The sequence below is a fragment of the Rhinoderma darwinii genome, chromosome 3 (genome assembly GCF_050947455.1).
Source record: "Rhinoderma darwinii isolate aRhiDar2 chromosome 3, aRhiDar2.hap1, whole genome shotgun sequence".
Taxonomy (NCBI): domain Eukaryota; kingdom Metazoa; phylum Chordata; class Amphibia; order Anura; family Rhinodermatidae; genus Rhinoderma; species Rhinoderma darwinii.
In genome coordinates this window covers 208,416,255-208,436,698 of record NC_134689.1, presented here as the reverse complement: position 1 = coordinate 208,436,698, position 20,444 = coordinate 208,416,255, and the positions used below count along the sequence as shown (strand labels likewise).

The 20,444-nt window shown below is 40.4% G+C and overlaps 1 protein-coding gene across 3 annotated transcripts in view; it reads right to left on the bottom strand.

Annotated features, from left to right (window-relative positions):
* Window positions 1–5,490: 5,490 nt before the first annotated feature.
* SLC26A5 (solute carrier family 26 member 5) overlaps window positions 5,491–20,444 on the bottom strand; it is a 47,145-nt gene continuing 32,191 nt past the window's right edge. For 2 of the 3 annotated variants that reach the window (XM_075857312.1, XM_075857313.1), the window contains 6 exons: window positions 18,637–18,706; window positions 16,109–16,201; window positions 15,052–15,162; window positions 13,346–13,567; window positions 13,009–13,063; window positions 5,491–11,878 (listed from right to left, as the gene is read on the bottom strand). In XM_075857312.1, coding sequence (XP_075713427.1) covers window positions 11,703–11,878; window positions 13,009–13,063; window positions 13,346–13,567; window positions 15,052–15,162; window positions 16,109–16,201; window positions 18,637–18,706 — 727 coding nt within the window. In that variant the 3' untranslated portion in view covers window positions 5,491–11,702. Of the gene's footprint in view, window positions 11,879–13,008; window positions 13,064–13,345; window positions 13,568–15,051; window positions 15,163–16,108; window positions 16,202–18,636; window positions 18,707–19,327; window positions 19,463–20,444 lie in introns of those variants that run through there. The other variant, XM_075857314.1, reaches the window with a different exon arrangement.

The window sequence follows — 20,444 nt, the reverse complement described above, 5'->3', positions numbered from 1 at the left end:
TTCATACAGCTTTTTGATCATTATTCTACCTCCCCAAAAACACTGAATAAAAAAAATATACGTTGTGACTCCCCCTGGGTTCGCATGGTGCATTTTTGTTGCGGTTCTTTTGTTTTGGTTGGTGATCTCCCATTGAGACATGGAAGTTTGTATACCAAAGCAAAAAAATGCACCATGTGAACCCAGCCTAAAGCTAGTGCTCTATGCAAATTTCAAAACTCTCGGCCGACTACATCTACGACTCCTGCTACACTACAGTGCTGTGGATGTGACTGATTGGTCCAGAGGAACTATGTAATTATAAGAGAGGCGTAGTTTGCATAAAGTACATGATTTAAACATGTGCCCCTAAATAAAGAGGAAATGTTGCCGAATACCAATAATCCCAATAATTAAACTGTTTTTCCATGGACATGGGACTTTGTTGAAGCATACCTAACTTTTTAGAAAAAGCACACACAACTTTTCAAGAGACTTTTCAGAATAAGCTGTCATATGTGTGCACAGGTGGTATACAGCGTGTCTGTTGCTGACTCTCTCTGCTCCCCCTGATCTCTCCATAGACTTGTATGGACAGGCAGTGAAGTGACCCCCCCCCCCCCCCATTCTGCAACCCCTCAATTTTGCTCTGCAACTAGCAGTGGACTTTGCTTGACAACAGGGTGTGGACGGCAGATTACAGGAAGGGAGACACCTAGTGGCAGTAACTTCACACAGAATTTGCATAAATAAAACAAGTGAATTTTAACAGTAAGTTGTTCTATATCAGGTATACTATTAGGTCAGCATAAGTTGTTTGAACAGTTATGTCATAATGGTCCTTAAATGGACGAAGTAATTTTTGACCTATATGGATAAGGATTTCTTTGAAAAATAATTTACAGATTAACAGCCCAAACTTGCTGTGTTGACATTCACGTTATAGCCCTATATCCGAGGTATACATCGGGAGAATCTCACGACATATAAAGACAGAACGCTGCAATGTATCTTTGTATAGGCATACAGTGGTATACATTGCTAATAAACTTCCACAGAGAAAAAATAAATAAACTAAGTGTATATATATATATATATAAATATTTTTATTTTTTTTACTTTGTCTACTTTGCTATTCTATACAGCAAAAAAAGTACGCCAAAAGCGAACTTTCCCAATGCATACGCCAAACTTAAGACTAAAGGGCCGTGACCATGGCATGATCAAATTCCCTCTTCGATCGCATCAATGGGAACCCTGTGACGCGATTGGGGACTAAGTGAACCCTCTGCAGTCAGCCCTGGGGACCTAGAAAGGACCCCATGGTAGTCTGTTCAGCATGACCGTGTAATGCATTAGCATACAGAAGTATGCTAATACATAAGTAATGAATAAAGTTGTTCCTTCATGGGACTAAAAATATATTTTATACTTTTTATTTTGTTAATTTTTTTTCATTTCCTATATACATTACATAAAAATAAAACCACACATTTTATATTTCCACGACTAATAACCTGTAGAACTAATTTAACAGTTTTAGGCCTAATTCACACGAGCGTATTTCACGTCCGTGTTACGCGCGTGAAAATAACGCATGTCTTACGGACCTATGCAAGTCACTGGGGCCACCCAGACAGTGTTTTTCAAACAGCGTGTGTCCGCTGCGTGGAACTCACTGCATGTCCTATACTTGTGCGTTTTTTGCGCATCACGCACCGATTGAAGTCAATGGGTGCGTGAAAATCACGGACACACATCAGTGTGCTGTGCGTGATTCACGCAACAGTTGCTCAAGAAATTAGGAAAAAAAAAAAAACACCTTCATTTTATTTTGCTGACGTAAATAACGCATGACATACGTATGACAGACGCGTGTAAAAACCGCTGAAAAGCACCATACACTGATGTCACACGGAACTGCAACGCAGGAAAAACGCTGCGTTTTTTAAGCACACAAAACTGACATGTTTGGGTGAATAAGGCCTTAGTGTGAACATGATAAAAGATAAGGCTGAAAATCACACTTTATATATTCACCCCGCAAAACGAAATTACACAGCTTAAACAGTACATTTTTTTTGTACTCTCAAACCGTGCAGGAAAGAAATACAATTTCTCCTTCAAAAAAACAATGCCTCATACAGTCACGTCACTGAAAAAATAAAAAATAAGTTATGGCTAGGGAAAGCCGGAGAGGCAAAAGCGAAAATGTAGCTGGTCATTAAGGCCTAGTCATTAAGGGGTTAACAAATACCATCCCAAACTGGCTGTGTTCACATTACAGCCCTATGTCAGAGATATACATCGGGAGAATCTCACGACATATAAAGATGGTAACTGCAATGTATCCCATTGTATAGGCATATATTGCTAATAAGCTTCCACAGTGGAAAAAACATATACCGCTGTTTTTTGTTTGTTTTTTTAACCTTTGTCTACAACGCTATTCTATACAGCAAAAATGTATGCCAAAAGGACACACTTTTGGCATACGCCGGGTGAATGGGGCCTAAGGATACGTTTGGCATACGAATCGGGAGTTTTCCCGATGCATACGCCAAACATGGGACTTTAATGTGATAGGAACACAGCCTTAGAAAGGGGTTACGTGGGGAGCGAAAAGTATTCACAGTGTACTCACTGCAATATGTAAATACACTCACTAATATACATTCCGGTCCCCCGTTGTAATTTATGTATAAGCAGTAACTACAGCTAGTATATAGAGTACAGCGGGGTCAGATACATGACGGAGTCGGGTCATCTTGAAGGAAGACTGCGTAACTATACTTCCGGTCCCACGCCAGAGCAATAAAAAAAATCTATTAATCATGATCAGCGCGACATTTTCATTGGTGCAGTAACAGGCAGCAAATTTTGTTGCAAAAATTGTCCGACTAAAAATCAGTTCCATTGATCTGAATGGAAGGTTCAGAAACCCAGGCACCTGCTGCGGAAACAACCACATTCAGATGAATGAAACGGATTTTCAGTTGCAGACAATTTCTTCAGTAAAATCTGCTGTGGGTCACTGCGCCTTCAAAGGAGTTTGAGCTCTTTACAAAGCGCTTTTATTCTAGAAATCAGTGGCGATCAGAGATTGCACAATTCACTAATGCGATTTGCTGCATATGTGTCGCGTATTTCAGTATAACAGTCAAGTTTATGTTAAAATAACGCATCCAAAATGAACACATACATATAACTTTCCACAGCAGAAAAATTCTGCACCAAAATGTAAAACCGCACCTGATTTTCGGATGTTTAAGCCACTCGCGTTTTTTTACAGCCGTTTTTGGAGCTGTTTTTCTATAATCAATGGAAAAACTGCTCAAGAGTTACATGCACTTCTTTTTACGCGGCCATTTTTACAAACGGCTGCGTAAAAAAAAACGGCCCGTCGGAACAGAACGCTGTTTTTCCCATTGAAATCAGTGGGCAGATGTTTGGAGGCATTCTGCTTCCGATTTTTCGGCCGTTTACGGCCCGAAAAATAAGCAGTGCGCTCATACCCTTAGGGTATGTTCACACGCACTATTTACGGCCGTAATTCAGGCGTTTTACGCCTGGAATTGCGGCCGAAAATACTGCTTGAAAGAGTCGGCAAACATCTGCCCATTCATTTGAATGGGCTTTACGATGTTCTGTGCAGACGGCGCGTAAAAAAAGATGCCCACGTCAAAGAAGTGCATGTCACTTCTTGGGACGCAATTGGAGCCGTTTTCCATTGACTCCATAGAAAAACCGCTCCAATTACATCCTTAACGGACTCTGCGAAAAACGCCTGCACTTGTCATTACGTCTGAAATTCAGGAGCTGTTTTCGCCTGAAAATAGCTCCGTAATTTCAACCGTAACGGACGTGCACGTGTGAACATACCCTAACAGTTACAAGCCTGCAGCAACCTGAGTGTTACAATAGTGCAAGGTTGATTTAGAGGGGGATTATAATAAGAGGAAATGAATACAAAGTGATGGTGTTGGGCTTGACCTCTACATGGCATGAGCGTGATGCTGGTAGCAAACTTAGAACTGGCTCGCATCCCTTCTAGGATACACTAAAGCACAAATGATCAAACAAACATAATATGCATATGTAAATGAACCTTTAGGGAGCAACCTATACAATTGTAAAGAACATTTGCAATTATAATATATATTCACAGTACACCAATCATCTTCATTTACACTAAATACAATAAAAGCATTTTGCCATAACTACGAAGCGCTAAATTTGGTTTGTCCACATATAGTACAAAAACAATTGCCCAGTAACAAAACCATATACTCATCGGTAACAAACAGCATTTGTACGCTGAAAACCCTGGCAAGTGTAACAGGTTCCCATCAATACATACATCTCATCATTTATTCCACATTCATTTCAATCACATGAATAAATAACTTCCTAATTTCAAAGCAGTAACACGATCATGAAAAAAAGTCCGGTTTTGGTGAGAGGTCACAGTCACACGGTTTTAAGGCTTTTGTCATTTTTTTTCCTCTAAATTAGCAATTTATTTATTTCAATACATTTCTTATAATAAAAATGTCAACTCGGGAGCCTGATATACTGGAGTAATATAACAAATATTTAATTGTTATAAATCCATGGTGCCATGTATTGTTAAAGAGGCTCTGTCACCAGATTTTGCAACCCCTATCTGCTATTGCAGCAGATCGGCGCTGCAATGTAGATTACAGTAACGTTATTTTTAAAAAACGAGCATTTTTGGCCAAAGTTATGACCATTTTTGTATTTATGCAAATGAGGTTTGCAAAAGTACAACTGGGCGTGTTTAAAGTAAAAGCCCAAGTGGGCGTGTATTATGTGCGTACATCGGGGCGTGTTTACTACTTTTACTAGCTGGGCGTTGTGTATAGAAGTATCATCCACTTCTCTTCAGAACGCCCAGCTTCTGACAGTGCAGACACAGCCGTGTTCTCGAGAGATCACGCTGTGTCGTCACTCACAGGTCCTGCATCGTGTCGGACGAGCGAGAACACATCGGCACCAGAGGCTACAGTTGATTCTGCAGCAGCATCAGCGTTTGCAGGTAAGTAGCTACATCGACTTACCTGCAAATGCCGATGCTGCTGCAGAATCAACTGTAGCCTCTGGTGCCGATGTGTCCTCGCTCGTCCGACACGATGCAGGACCTGGGGCAGGAAGTGAGTGACGTCACAGCGTGATCTCTCGAGAACACGCTGTGTCTGCACTGCCAGAAGCTGGGCGTTGTGAAGAGAAGTGGATGATGCTGATTCGTCAGAACGCCCAGCTAGTAAAAGTAGTAAACACGCCCCGATTTACGCACATAATACACGCCCAGTTGTACTTTTACTTTTCAACACGCCCAGTTGTACTTTTGCAAACCTCATTTGCATAAATACAAAAATGGTCATAAACTTGTGCTCGTTTTTTAAAAATAAAAACGTTACTGTAATCTACATTGCAGCGCCGATCTGCTGCAATAGCAGATAGGGGTTGCAAAATCTGGTGACAGAGCCTCTTTAACCACTGCGGTCGTAGACTTTACTATAATGGAATATTTGTAGTTTGGAGGTTTAGAATGGACAACAGAACAAACAGCACATGTTTACAAGAACTAAACGATTTGTTCTGAAATTTGCAGTTCCAACGTCTGACAATCTGATCTCCCACCCAAGTCGGCAGGACTTGCCAACAAATAGGTCCATGGCCACGTCTTTCATGAGTAAAGCTCTGTTCACATTTCGTCAGAACCTTGTGTCGGGAGTATTCCCAACATATACTACTGACCTATACCGCTGTATAACCATATACAGCCCCCCGTCACGTTATGTCACACTCCTTACATAAATGAATGCCCCAGTTTACACTAGTTTCTTAGATACAGATGTATGCACAGATTTGCTAAATACATTCTTTTAAATCAAGACTATACTACAAATATGGGAAGCAAACCTCAGATGGATTTGAAGAAACGCTCCGGCAAAACTCACGTACAGCCCCCACCCCCGAACACCGTTTGAAAATGTGATTAAGTGAAAGGTTTTGCGGTTGATTGGCTTACCCACGACTTTAGATTACTGTTAGCCGCTCCTTTATGGGTCGCATGATCTCCATTCTGACTGGTGTCTGCTGGGGGGACCAGAGGTCAGTCTCCCCATGCAAGTCTATGAGACTTATACCAAAGCTCTAATAGACTTGCATTGAGAGACTGACTCCCTGAAACCTACAACGTCTGCTTTAGGGACCAAAAGTCAGTGTGGGGAACACATAACTCAACGGGGGCCGGTAATGAAGCGGCTAACAGTACAATAAAGTGCCGATAAGCCAATACACCTCACTAGCTTTCACTTAATGAAATTTTTAAGAGTGGGAGGTGGGGGTTCGCCGGAGTGCTTCTTTAAAGGCTATGGACACCCTTGCACAGTTTTTTTTTATTCATTCGTTTCTTAAAATGAAAAATAAAGAAATAAAGCATTCTAAATAGTCTTCATTAGAATTTCCTAACATTTTCTTGCTGTAGAGTCAAACTCAATCACAAAGTTGGCTGTGGTGCTGCTTCTGACATAATTGCTGGCTGCTGTCCGCCTAGGGCTGACATCATCTATCGGCTTTGCCCCTCCATCCTCCCACAGTAGCACTATGTTAGATATACTGGTAGGGAGGGAAAGAAGGTTGCACGCAGCAGAGAAAGTTATATTAGAGGAGGAGAACACACACATCGCAGAATCTACAAGGGGAGAGAAATCAGTGTAGAGAGAGGAGACCAGTATATGTAGGTTCAAGGGAAAATTGCACACTCCTCAGCGTCCCTGTCGGCACAGGGGAGAGGAGATTTTACAGGGGCTGTATCAGTATGTACAGAAAGGGAACCAGTACAGGAATGAAGATGTGCTAATAAATAAGCCAGTGAAGGCAGCAGCATCCTGGACACACAGACTTCACCTCCAGCATGTATTGCTGGGAGGGACACAACCACAAAGTCTGGAACCTGCTCCTTGTTTCAAACGGCATACCAAGTGATCTGAAAATCAATTAAAGAATGGAGATTGCAGTCTGAAACTTCTTTTTATCTCTAGGTAACCACTGACCTGTCAAAATAATTTTTACCATGTGAAAAGGTGTCGACAGCCTTTAAACAGGGTATTTGTTTCTGTGACTGAACTCAATGGAAATAGCCTGTATAAATGTTAATAGAGTTGAGAACCCTATTACAATGTAATACTAAATTGGGCATTTATTTTTGCAATAAGAAAAATTTAATGATAGTTGTCTGTGGCTACAGCCATTGCTGCTGCTGTCCTAGTCTAAAGTAATGGAGTCCACTCATGGACCACCTGGAGCTAGTACACACCGGAATCTGCCAAGGCAGTGGATTTGAACGGCACTCAAACTTGAAATGTATTTAAATTATACTAAACACCTTAGGAATGTGGCCTACTTCGTGCCTTAAGGCCCCCTGCACAGGACCGTAAAATCGCTCAATTACGGTCCGTAATTAAGGGCCCATTCACTTCTATGGCCGACGGACACCTTCCAATATGTCTATGGGAGTATGACCGTGCCGTAGAAACCTGCTGAAAAAATAGGACACATCCTATTTTTTTATTTTATGGACCATGCTCCTATACTTTATAATGGGAGCACGGCCCGTAAAAACAGCTGGCTGTGCCTGTAATTATGGGCACGGTCATGTGCATGAAGCAGCAATTTTTTATGTTTTTTTCATCTCCAAATTCCAAAAGCTATATGTTATTTTATTTTTTCCATCGACCTAGCCTTATGAAATCTTATTTGTTGCGTAATAAGTTGTATTTTTCAATAGCACCATTTTGGAGTAGATTGAATAACTTTTATGTTTTTTTTTGTTGAGATAATAAAGCCAAAATTTGAATTTTTTCTGTTATGTTTATACGGCGTTCACTGTGCAGTATAAATTACATGTTAACTTTGTTTTGTGGGTTGTTACGATTATGGCAATACCAAATTTATATATCTTTTTAAGGTTAACTACTTTCGCACAAACTTTTTTTTTTGTGTCGCCATATTGTTAGAGTTGTAGTTTTCATTGGTACCATTTTAGGGTACATATGACTTTTGGATTATCTCTCCTTTCAAAAAAGTAATCAGAAAATAGCAATTCTGTTTTTTGGTTTTTTTTAATGGCGTTTAATTAACATATTTTCTAGTACAGGTCATTACGGATGCTGTGATACCAATTATGTGTAGTTTGATTTTTTTCCCCCCATTATAAAGTATTTTGGAAAGGAAAAATTTTTTGTTATTTTTCTTGGGCTTCTCTTTTTATTTTTTCTTTCTAGAGACTTTAGAGAACTTCTTTTTAGTCCCTCTATGTGACCTGAACATCTGATCTCCTATTCGCTTCTAGAATATATTGAAATACTTATGTATTGTAATGTATTTATGCCTGTCTGCCAAAGGTTGAGCCTAATGGGCTGCCTGTCAGAGTCTACGGCTGGGTTTTTACGTCATAGTTAAAATGCATTTTTTTCCACTATAAAAAGGCATTTCGACCACGATGTGTGAACCCAGACCTGTAGGCTCTCAATCATTGCAGATCTGGGAGCCATTTTAAGACTTACTGCTGCTATAACAACCCATTGGCACTATGCGACTGCATCACGGGGGTTCCGACGGGCTTACAGAGTGATAAAATCTTTTAAGTGCCACGATTGCTGTTGACTGTGCTATGTAAGGGGTTAAACTGCCAGGATCAGCGTTATCTCGCAGTTAGGGTATGTTCACACGGCTTGTTTTCGCCTGTTCTTCGGGCCGTAAACGGCCGCAAAAATCGGAAGCAGAACGCCTCCAAACATCTGCTCATTGATTTCAATGGGAAAAACGGCGTTCTGTTTCCGACGGGCCTTTTTTTTTAACGAAAACTGACTATAGAAAAACGGCTCAAAAAACAGCCTTAGAAAACGCGAGTTTGATTAAAAAAACACCTGAATATCAGGAGTGGTTTTCCCTTGAAAACAGCTCCGTATTTTCAGACGTTTTTTTAGTAAGCGTGTGAACATAGCCTTATAAAGCCGACAGCCCACTTTAATACAGCCGGCACCTACACGTGATGATGCAAGCACAGCCCCTGTGCCCGCACCATCGCTGCGTCTTAATAGTATGGCAAGTCGCAGGAACAAGCCGTGTAGAATCATGGCATGGATGAGGCAAGCTTTCTGAACTACTCTATATAGTAACAGTCACATGTATAATTAGCATGGCTAGAAGCTGGAATTTATCTGGACAAACGTCTTTGTAGATTCCTATGTCATCTACAGCGGTAAAGTGATGATGTGCTCTATGAGATTAAAGATGGATGTCAAAAATTAAGTTATCTGTAACAGCTTTCACCATGAAATTAAAGTTTGAATGATAAGACTTTTATAAAAATCTTGTAATGTTTTTCTACTTGGTTAAGAAAGGGATAAATTATAAAAGCCAAAATAATTAAACGGTGTGAATTAAAGTTTTCCAAGCGTATAGAAAAAAATAAAGAAAAGCACCTGTGTGTCTTAATGCCGCCAAAGCTCAGTAGTAGTTCTTTTTCATCATGTTGCCCAGCTTTGTAGAACACCTTTATTTTGTTGCTTCCTGGGGGCGAGATTCCAATGTAAAGGACTACAGTTCCCATGATTCCTTACCCCTCTCCCAGACATTGTCTCTATAACAGCTACCTGTATGTACCTCTATTACAAGGTGCATGGTAGTGCTGTAATTACTGACTGTCTACACACACACACACACACACACACACACACACACACACACACACAGCTATGCTGCTCGCTGGACACTACACAACACCCCCTCCCCCCACCAGACACAGGCCGGGAGGGGGAAGCCAGGGAGATTAGTGGCATGTGATGTGCGACATCCATACTACAGGGAGGGAGAGAGGGGATATAACCACATATTCAGAATACAAGAGTCACACAGGCAGGATATAAACACCTGGGGCATTGTCATATGACTGCATGTGAGACTGGCTTACAGCAACAGGCAGTATATTAGTAAGTCACTCATTTTTCCTGCAGTTACTTCATCTACACACAGAAAAAGCCTTTAAAGGTTTACTCCCAACTTAGACGTTAATGGCATATCCACGGGGCTCCCATCACCCAACCCACCCAACCCCTGCTTGTGGTGTCTGCTGACAGCCGATTCCAGGCAGGGGCAAGTGGAGTGGGGGCCACGCATGTACGCAGCAATGTCCATGCTGTTATATGGGAGCTACGCCTCACCAGGCAAAACAGGAGCCGGGTGACCCCCATTCTCATTATAGGTGCAGGTGTCAGAGGTGGGACCCGCATCTATCAGACATTTATGGCATATCCTGTGGATATGCCATGTCTGTTGGGAAAAACTTTTTATCATCATCTGTTCATACTGGTTAGGTCTTTTCTGTCAGAGAGCAATGGAACTTTGACAGTATAGTGTAGCATGTTGCTCTATTTTACCCATTAAATAGATAGCCTTATGCCCACGGCACGGCCGGTCTCGGACAGCTGCCCGCATTCTCGGCCCGTGCTCCCATACATCGTCCCATAAAATGCAAAAGAACGAACATGTCCTATCTTTTGCGGTACACTTCTACGGCCCGGACACCTTCCCGTAAATATACGGGAAGCTGTCTGTGGTCAATAAAAGTGAATTGTCCCATAATTACGGTCCGCAAGTACAGACTATTTTTACGGTTGTGTGCACGGGGCCAAACTAGAATAGGATACAATATACGTCAATAAGATCAGTCAGGATCTTACAAAATGGATCATAAGAGATCCATCATGGCTCCTCTAAAAAATAAAATCCAAGATGCCAGTATGGGCACAGCCTTAGGCCTCATGCACACGACCGTGCATTTGCAGCCGTATACTATCCGCAATTGCGGATAGTATAGAACACGTTATCCTACCGGTCAATGCACACAACTATGGTTTCCACGGTCCGTGCTTTGGCCGGAGCCCGGTCCGCAAAAAAAAAAAAAAAAAAAAAAGGACATGTCATTATACGGTCCGCAATTGCGGTCCGGGCTCATTGAAGTCAATTTACATCTGGTGTGTGCACAGTCCGTGATTGCATATGGCCTGCTGATGGCACTCCGTGGCCCGTCCATGCCGTAATAACGGGCCGTGCACACCTCTACAGTCGTGTGCATGAGGCCTTAGTTTACATCCGTATTGAAAATATTTACCAGTTTGGAAAAAATTGGAGGGCATGTGGACATCCGGCAGTAATGCAATTCACTTAAGCTCAGATACCTAAATATCTGACTTCACTCTATTGGTCCCAGCTCTTATTTGATATAAAAGGCAGCTGTTGTGGATAAAGGTATTATGCTATTTAGAGGTGGTTTTCCCCTTCCCCAAAGCCCTTAATTCCCATGTAGTACCAGAGGCACAGTACAAAATCCTAAAAATGGGACATATGCTTTATAAGAAGAACTATAAAGCACGAACAAGGTGATTCCACACCCAACATGTACTGATTCAAGCATTTACAATGAAATAATATACCCCTAAACTTGCACATGAATTCTGTGGATATTTCAGGGTGTATAAGCCAGAGTGATCAGCCCACATGGCTGTAATAAACATAGGGAGGTCTCTGAGTGTAGGAAATGACTTATTCTATGAAAATTCTGCATGTGTGGTTCAGAATCTGAGGCAACGTCTAGTAAGGGTTATTGCACTGTTCTCTGGTCAAAGGAAAGATCAGATCTGGCTTTGTGTGTCTGAGCTGAGAACTTGCTCTTCTGAGGAGGCGAGAGCCAAGGAGGATGCTGTAAACCTGCAATGGATCACAGCATCATGAATACTGTGGAATAAAATCTCTCTTCTTATAGACTTATCAAAGAAATTCAACCTGGTCAAATCTTGTACAACCGGTCCTGTGAGAGAAGCAGAAATGCACAGATAATTCCATGGTCAGGTTACAGAACATTTCAACATTTTCATTTTTTGGATACTTTACTTGTTACATACACACCGGACATGGATACAACCAAAATCTAAATGAACTTTTCAATGTCCCAAATGCTTGTACAAAGACATTAACATCAGAACTTCTGGCTGGAGTGGATCACTAGTCATTCTCCATCTGCAACGTGTGAGGGAAGGGCCGAAACTATGCCGGTGACAGTGGTTTGGTCATAGAGCAGCAGTTAGGCTGGCCATGGACACAATCCTCTCCTGACTGTAGGAGTACTCCAATTTTTGGATGCTCATCAGGAAAGAGACATACATCGATAGATATTTCCACGATATAAAATTATATTTCCAATGGATAATAGTTTGTGTTATGGGAGACATGGTATCTTTTCATTGCCCCTAAATGTATCAATGAGCGTAAACTTTATGAAATTGGGACTTACAATGTGATAGTTAGATCGTCATCCTTTATCTGTGCTCTACTTTTAGGCCTTGCCTATGGCAAGGTTTAATGATAGAGCACGGATAGTAGACCTGGAAGCCTTCAATAGACCTCCGGCTGCCATGACAATCGATCTGTCTAACCTCTCAGATGCCACGGTCGCTATGGACTGTGGTAGAGGAGTTAAACAACCAGAATCCGTTATAGACGATCCCAGACATTGCAGGTGGGTGTCTGCTGTATGAAACAGACGGCACCCGCCACATAGGACTCAAGCTCAGCTCCTGAACCCACACCATATTGGGGTAGCTCATATCCGCTGTACAAGTACAGCGAACATTGCTAAGGGGTTAAGTACTACGCATGTGACAGGGACTTAACCTTCAATTTTCAATGCTACATAAATGTTTAGCCATTTATAAAATTAGGGCCAAAAGAGAGGACAAATAAATAAAACCATAGGCAAGCAAGTGCTTATAAGCGATCCTATAGCAACGCAGCCACATAACAATGGTGGATCATTATAGGATTACTAATTTAACAAATTCAATACATTTCTGAAAAGAATTGAAAAGTGGCCAAGAAAATTACATTTTACAACTGTAGTGAATGGACAGTTTCCAGAAATGAGCATGATCCATAACTTACCATTACAACCAGATAAGAAGATGTCAATACCAATTTCCTTGTATTCTCGGATTATCTGTAGAACAGCAAAAGAAAAGGCAAATTACTACAATATCAAGTACTAAGCTAGAGTCTGGCCAATCAGAATTGTTTCAGTAGAAAGCAAGAATATTTTAATAAAGCCATTATTATAGTATTTATTACTATTAATTTGTCGCTTGTTACCAAAGTAAAGAAAGCCTGAACCCATCCCACTGACTAAGAATCCGTATAATATGTAAAAAGTAGACAGGGATCCTTCAGCTTAGATAGAAATCCCTTTTTACTCAAGGTTTCCATTAGCTGGTTAACAACTTACAGATTTTAGGGTTTTCACTCCCACGGAATCTATAAAGTTGACAGGTGTGAAGTCCAGAATTACTGAATGGGTGGTGATGATCGGACTCATGAAATACTCTAACTCTTCAGAAGGTGAGTTATGCAGGTTTATTTCAGCTGATCCATTTTTCACTTTTCCTGAGTCTGTGGCTGGATCATCGTCTATCAATTCATGTTTCACAGCCATTTCCACATCATTAGTCTGAAAAATGCAAAGAAATATATATATACACTGTAGTGACGTCGCTAGTTACTGATAAAAAACAGACTGTTAAAATAAGTCTTTTACCTAAGGAAAATAAAACTATCTGGATAATCTGAATTAACGCAACTGTTAAGTTTCATTAGGAGACAAAAGAATTTTAGACTTCTAACAACATGAGCAAAACGACTGATTATTAGATTATTATTAATAATAATAATAATATACATTAAAAACTTAATAACACAATGCGCAGTATACACTTAAGCTCCCTCTAGTGGTGGCTGCAGATAGCCAACATGTTCAAATTTAACCGCTTGCCGACCACAAAGATATATTAAAAAATTGATCAGCAGAGAATGTTGACCTGGAAACGACATGATGTTAACAGGTGGACATTTAACTCGCGCCCCCTCCCCCCTGCAAATATCTAGAATGCTCTACGATCCATAACTTGTCAGATCCGGCAGTCCTAGATAGTATAATAAAAAGTTCTTAATAACCACCCACTGACTATTGTTGTTGCTACAGAAATGGTGCTGGGTTGAAAACCATGAGACACTGGACAAAGAACACAGCCCTCATTTTTTCGCTTTCCTATATATAACAATCAAGAAGGAGGAAAATGTTTAAAATTGCTTCTATGTAAACAATGCTGGGAGTAGTAGTGCTGTTTCCTATATTGTTTCCAGCAATTACGCAATTGACCATGTGATGGTTGGGCGTTCGTCACTATACCAGAGCTGCGGTGTCTTATTTCACCCCCACCATCTCGGATTGTGATAAATATGACAATACAGGATTGTTTTGACTTGTAACTAGGGCTACTGTTGCTTTGGCAGATGCATGGGAAAACTGTAGTGTAAACACAATTATAATGTACTCCCAAGGTCTATCTCCATCATTTGGGAAATATTTTGTACAAAAAATTAACAATGACCTAGAAAAACAAACAGTAATAACACGATAAAATACAAAATATAACACGCTGATGATCCAAACACATAGCCCTAACACGGATCAGATAAAAATGCAATGCCACATACAATTATAAAAAATATGGAACCGTATAAAAAAAATATTACATTAGAAATGATACAGGAAAAACTGTCCGTCATGAAAAAAAGAAGCAAAAAACACTGATAACATAAATATAAAAATTATAGTTGCTAAAACCGCTCTTATAAAAACAGTTAAATACATTTAAGCCTGTATTCATTTCATTTTAATAAGTTTGTTATCAGAGTCACTGCAGCTGGCACTGCGGCAAACATACATACATTGTTGATAGCGTGTCCGTGATTGTGGCTACAAAAAGGCAGTTAGCCAGCCGCACCTGTCCTGTAGTAAAACTGGGCTGTGTTGTAAACTAACAACTCTACAGGGCACTATTTAATTCCCCCCTATAATAATTGTCGTGTCAGATACTTCACATCCTGGTTGGTTGAGCAGCATTAATCTTGAGTGTTACATCGGTGACTTACAAGCTTTAAAACTGCCCTTCTTTCATTTTTAGTCGATTTTTTCATTTCTTTGGCATGTCTCTTCTGCGCCTTTTTCTTTGCAATCAATATTGCACCAGGATCGATTCCAGTCTTTTATAACAAAGATAAGACCAAAATATTTACTTCACAAAAAAAAGTGAAAAGTGAAGCAGCATTTTACATCCAGTCTTTTTACATTATGATAAATCTAGCACACAGGTATACATTTATTAAGACTGGCGTTTTATGCACCAGTCTTAACCCCTTCAGGACTGAGCCTGTTTTGGCCTTGAGGACGAAGCCGATTTTTTCAAATCTGACATGTGTTACCTTATGTAGTAATAACCTGGGAATGCTTTAACCTATCCAAGCCTTTTTTTTTTACTTGTCCCACTGGGGAACATTTAGACTTGCAGCTCTGATCGCTGTTAGAACACTTTACACTACCTACGTAGTGTAATGTATTCAGTCATTGTGACGTGACAGTCACTCTGACAGGAAGCCTAGGAGGACCAACCTCTGGCTGGTCCTCCTAGGCTTCTGTACATGACAGCCCGGAAGCCGTTGTCTGGTGTCCGGTTGCCATGGGTACCATCGCCAGCCCCGTGATTTCATGTGGGGGCTGGCGATCTGCGCTAAACTCCATAAATGCGGCGATCGCAATCGAACGCCGCATCCGAGGGGTTAACTGCTGAAATCAGCGGCGATGTGCCGCTGATCGGCAACAGGGAATGCAGGGCAGACACCCTGTACAGTTAACCGCCGCTGCGGTGTAGTTCCGCGTGGCGGTTAACTGTTAAAGTACAGAGGTAACTAAACGTCAATGTGCGCGAAGTTACTGCTCACCTGGACGTGCAGTTACGTCAAGGTGCGGGAAGGGGTTAATATAAGGATCGCTGGAGTTAGATGCGCCTAATTTATTAAGAAGCGTACGCGTCTTATTAAATTAGGCACATCTCTGGCCATTCGTGCTCCTGAAAGGGATATCTATGCCAGCTACAAGCTATTTGCTTGGTGTATGCTTAATATCGGTCATAAGTCTCAAACAATACTATACCTTTTTCCTCAGAGCAGAGACATAGAGATCACTGTTGGCGAAGTACAAAGAGGTGTTGGCCTGAAATATCTTTATTCCAGGGTATTCTTTAATCTAGAAAAAACCGTAACAAATTACATTATTGAAAGAATACATGTATTTGACACATTATTTAAAAAAGTGTATCATAAAAGATATATAGGTTTAGAGATAAAACACTTAAAAATGATGGGGGTTCATAGGATGAAGCATACTGCGCAATCAGTACATCAACAGACAATAATGGTAATAGGAAGAAGGAAAAGATGGAAGCAGACTGGTGGCAATAACTGCTGGGGTCAGGGACTCATGGGTAGGAAAGTCAAATGATGGATGTGTATTATGGAACTGTAACAGCTTGTGCTGCCGCTTTTGTTTTTACTTGAGGTTTTTCATTAAATGAGCTTTATAGGGTTAAGTAGTATTTGTTCTTTTACAGAAACATATGCAAAATTAAAGAAATAAAACATTTACCCATATGTCCTCTATATGCTGCGCAGCCGCTGTGACATGGGATTGCATTAAGAACACCACATTATGATCAACAGTCAGTGTGGACAGAATTGAGATGGAGGATATATAGGCAAGTACTTCATTTTCAATTGGACACGTTTCTATAAAAATGTTTTTTATAATCAAGAAATCCCGTTGAAAGGGATTGACCAGTTTCAGAAAGATTTGCCTTGAACACATAATATCCCGAGAAGCTACTTGCTAAATTTTATTGCAAAATCATTCTATCATATTAAGATTCATCTGTAACTCCTTGGCATTACTGTGCTGGTGATGTAGGACTACCCGCAGACAGGCTTGTGCAGAAAGATATTCCTGTTGTCCTTTCCACATATGCAGAGACGGTAAAGTGGGGAATGCTCTGGTTTCTGCTTACAATACATTGTGCCCTTGCAGCTACACAATACTGGGATTTTACTATAAATGAAATGTAGATAAAGACTTGAAAATATGCCTTCCTAGCATGCACATGGTCAATGACAGATCAGTGTTGGTGGCAGATATAACCAACTGCACACCAAACCAATGCGCAAAGAATTCAGTTTTTCTGTTCGGTCATAGGAGCACAAAAACTGAATTCAATGGTGACATCCGTCAGATGGAAAACAATGGCGCCTGGCGGACCCCATTAACTTTAGTGAGGTCCGTCGAGGTTTCTGTTACGGTGTCTGTCATTTTACAGAGCCTACATCGCAAATATGAACATAGCCTAACCAAACTCCGTGTATATTAACATATTTGCATGAATTGTACAAAAACAAACTGTTTTAGGCCTCATGCAAACTGTTTTAGTCCCTATGAGTCAGTATTCTAGAACCATAGGCATTCCATGTGGTGCCTCCATACAGCACCATATTATGAAAGTATTGTTTATAGTGTAGTATACCTCCATAATATAGCATCCAACGGAGCATGACAATTTCTTTAAAGAAATTTGTGCCTATAACTCTGTGCAACTTGGAACTTGTACAGAGCCACGATATGTCGTGTGCATGAGATTTAAAGAGGCTCTGTCACCACATTATAAGTGCCCTATCTCCTACATAAGGAGATAGGCTATATAATGTAGATAACAGCAGTGGTTTTTATTTAGAAAAACTATCTATTTTTACCACGTTAGGAGCGATTTTAGCTTTATGCTAATTACCTTCGTAATGCCCAACTGGGCGTGTTTTTACTTTAGACCAAGTGGGCGTTTTACAGAGGAGTGTATGACGCTGACCAATCAGTGACCAATCAGCGTCATACATTTCTCTCCATTCATTTAGTCAGCGCATAGTGACACTGCTAGATCTCTATGTGCTGTCTTATACTGACACATTAACGTTACTGAAGTGTTTAGACAGTGAATAGACATTCCTTCCAGCCAGGACGGGATGTCTATTCACAATACCGACACTTCGGTAATGTTTCTGTGGTACTTACAGCAGAGAAAGCGTAATCTCGCTGTAACCTGTCATTTACAGCGTGATCTCGCGAGATTACGCTTGCTCTGCTGTAAGTGCCACAGAAATGTTAACGAAGTGTCGGGATTGTTAATAGACATCCCGTCCTGGCTGGAAGGAATGTCTATTCACTGTCTAAACACTTCAGTAACGTTAATGTGTCAGTATAAGACAGCACATAGAGATCTAGCAGTGTCACTATGCACTGACTAAATGAATGGAGAGAAATGTATGACGCTGATTGGTCACTGATAGATCAACGTCATACATTCCTCTGTACAACGCCCACTTGGTCTAAAGTAAAAACACTCCCAGTTGGGCATTACGAAGGTAATTAGCATAAAGCTAAAATCCCTAATAACTTGTTAAAAATAGATCATTTTTCTAAATAAAAACCACTGCTGTTATCTACATTATAGCGCCCATCTCCTTATGTAGGACATAGGGCACTTATAATGTGGTGACTGAAAAAGTAAATAACTTGAAATTGTAAGTTTATGTTGGTGACTGTTTTGGTTGTTGAAGGGGTTTACAAAACAGTAATATACGTACCTCCTCATACTCTTTTACGTCACAATATATATCCGTATTTGGAACCGGTCCGAGAATTCTGTACTGAGAACTGCAAAAGAATAGCAATGTTACCTCATATTAAACTAATGTCAGAGTTTTTTATTGAAGTTCCAGCAACCCCACTATGGTAACAGATCGCACTTTACAATTCAGAGGGTAAATAGAGTGGTGCCTTTTTTCCCTCAATACATTTTTTTTTAAAGTTTGTTATAAAAGAGGAAGCAACCATATAACAATGCTTGAGAAAAGGTTCACACGGAGCTGAAACGTTGCATGTGGAAATAAACAGGATCACTTTTTTCCCATCTATCTGGTTGTGCTGCCTCACTCTCCTTTTTTATCTACCATAGATAAATGTGGCAATAAATTAAGATAAAGCAGGTTTATGGAAACTACAGCTGTTTATTGCGATGTGTAATTGACTGCATTACTGGAGAACCACTTAACACCTTTTATTGCATGAAGATTACAAAAAGTAGATTAACCTATTAACTTGTCTTCTGTTATCTGTAACATACTATCTTTACAAATGTGATTATACAAAGACACAGAAACCACAAATCTGAGTATTTCTGTATGATATTATGCATTGCGAGTTTGTTTTTTAAAAAAAATCTTTTTATTAAATTTTCCAAAAGAAAAGAAACACGTTGAACAAAACGTTCGGCCATGTAGTACAACATTCAGAGATGATAATACAAAGTCATACAATGTTATAAGTTATGTAACAATAACCATATTTCAGGTATCGACGTAGTTGCCTAATGGCCTAACAAAAACTCCTTTTCTCCTTGCTCGAAGACATCTAAAAAAAACGTAATAGCATGTTTTTATAAAACAACAAGTAAATAAAGTCTAAGCAGAATCAGAATCGCCACCAAAGCAATCCTATCCCCCACACAGTATGTGTTAGCCCTTCAGAACTCCCAGCGTACCCGCCATGTCTCTCGTCAATTACCAAGACGTGTAAGAAAAAGGAGTCATCAACTCCACAATTTCACTTGGTTGTAAATGTTTGCATATAAAAAGTTTTCAATTTTTTTTTTTAAACTTAGAGGCGTGAGACTTCCGCTGCATGTTCAATTCTACCCTGTCCATATGTATACATTTTTTTCATCTGAGATATAGTATAGTTTACTGGCGGTATCAGTGGCTTAAGCCAATGGGTCACTATGGATCGTTTAGCCACTAGCAAAAAGGCATGTAAAGCTTGTGGAGGACATGAAGAATCAGGAAGGACGTGAAATAGTAGAGGTAAGTGGTCCATGGCAAGTGATATCCCCCAGGTATCCCTTATGACCACCAAAATAGCTTCTAACATGGAAGTATTTTAGGGCACTTCCACAACCCGTGGAACATGTTTGTCTTAGGAGTATTACAACTTAAGGAAGATTTAGTCGGTGGACTAGTAATTAAGGGGTCTAATGAGTTCCCTTCACACTCTGGTGCCACATCATGAAGTTTCGACTTTAAGAATGACATTAATTGATAGTAGGCTAGGTAATGGCGTGACGAGAAGTTTTTAATCGTCCTCATTTCCTCAAAGGTTATATAGTGTCTATCTGCTGTATGAAATAGATGGCGGAGTTGTGAGATACCCAAGGAACACCACTCGCGAAAGTGGGGATTTTCCCTCACCTGGGGAAACTCTAGGTGCCCCCATAGGTTCATATGTTTACTATTTCAGTGATCCTAGCAAACAATCTAAGGCTTCGTTCACATCTGCATTGGAGGCTCCATTAGGGGCCTCAGTCGCAGATCTGGCAGGGATTACCGGAGACAACAGC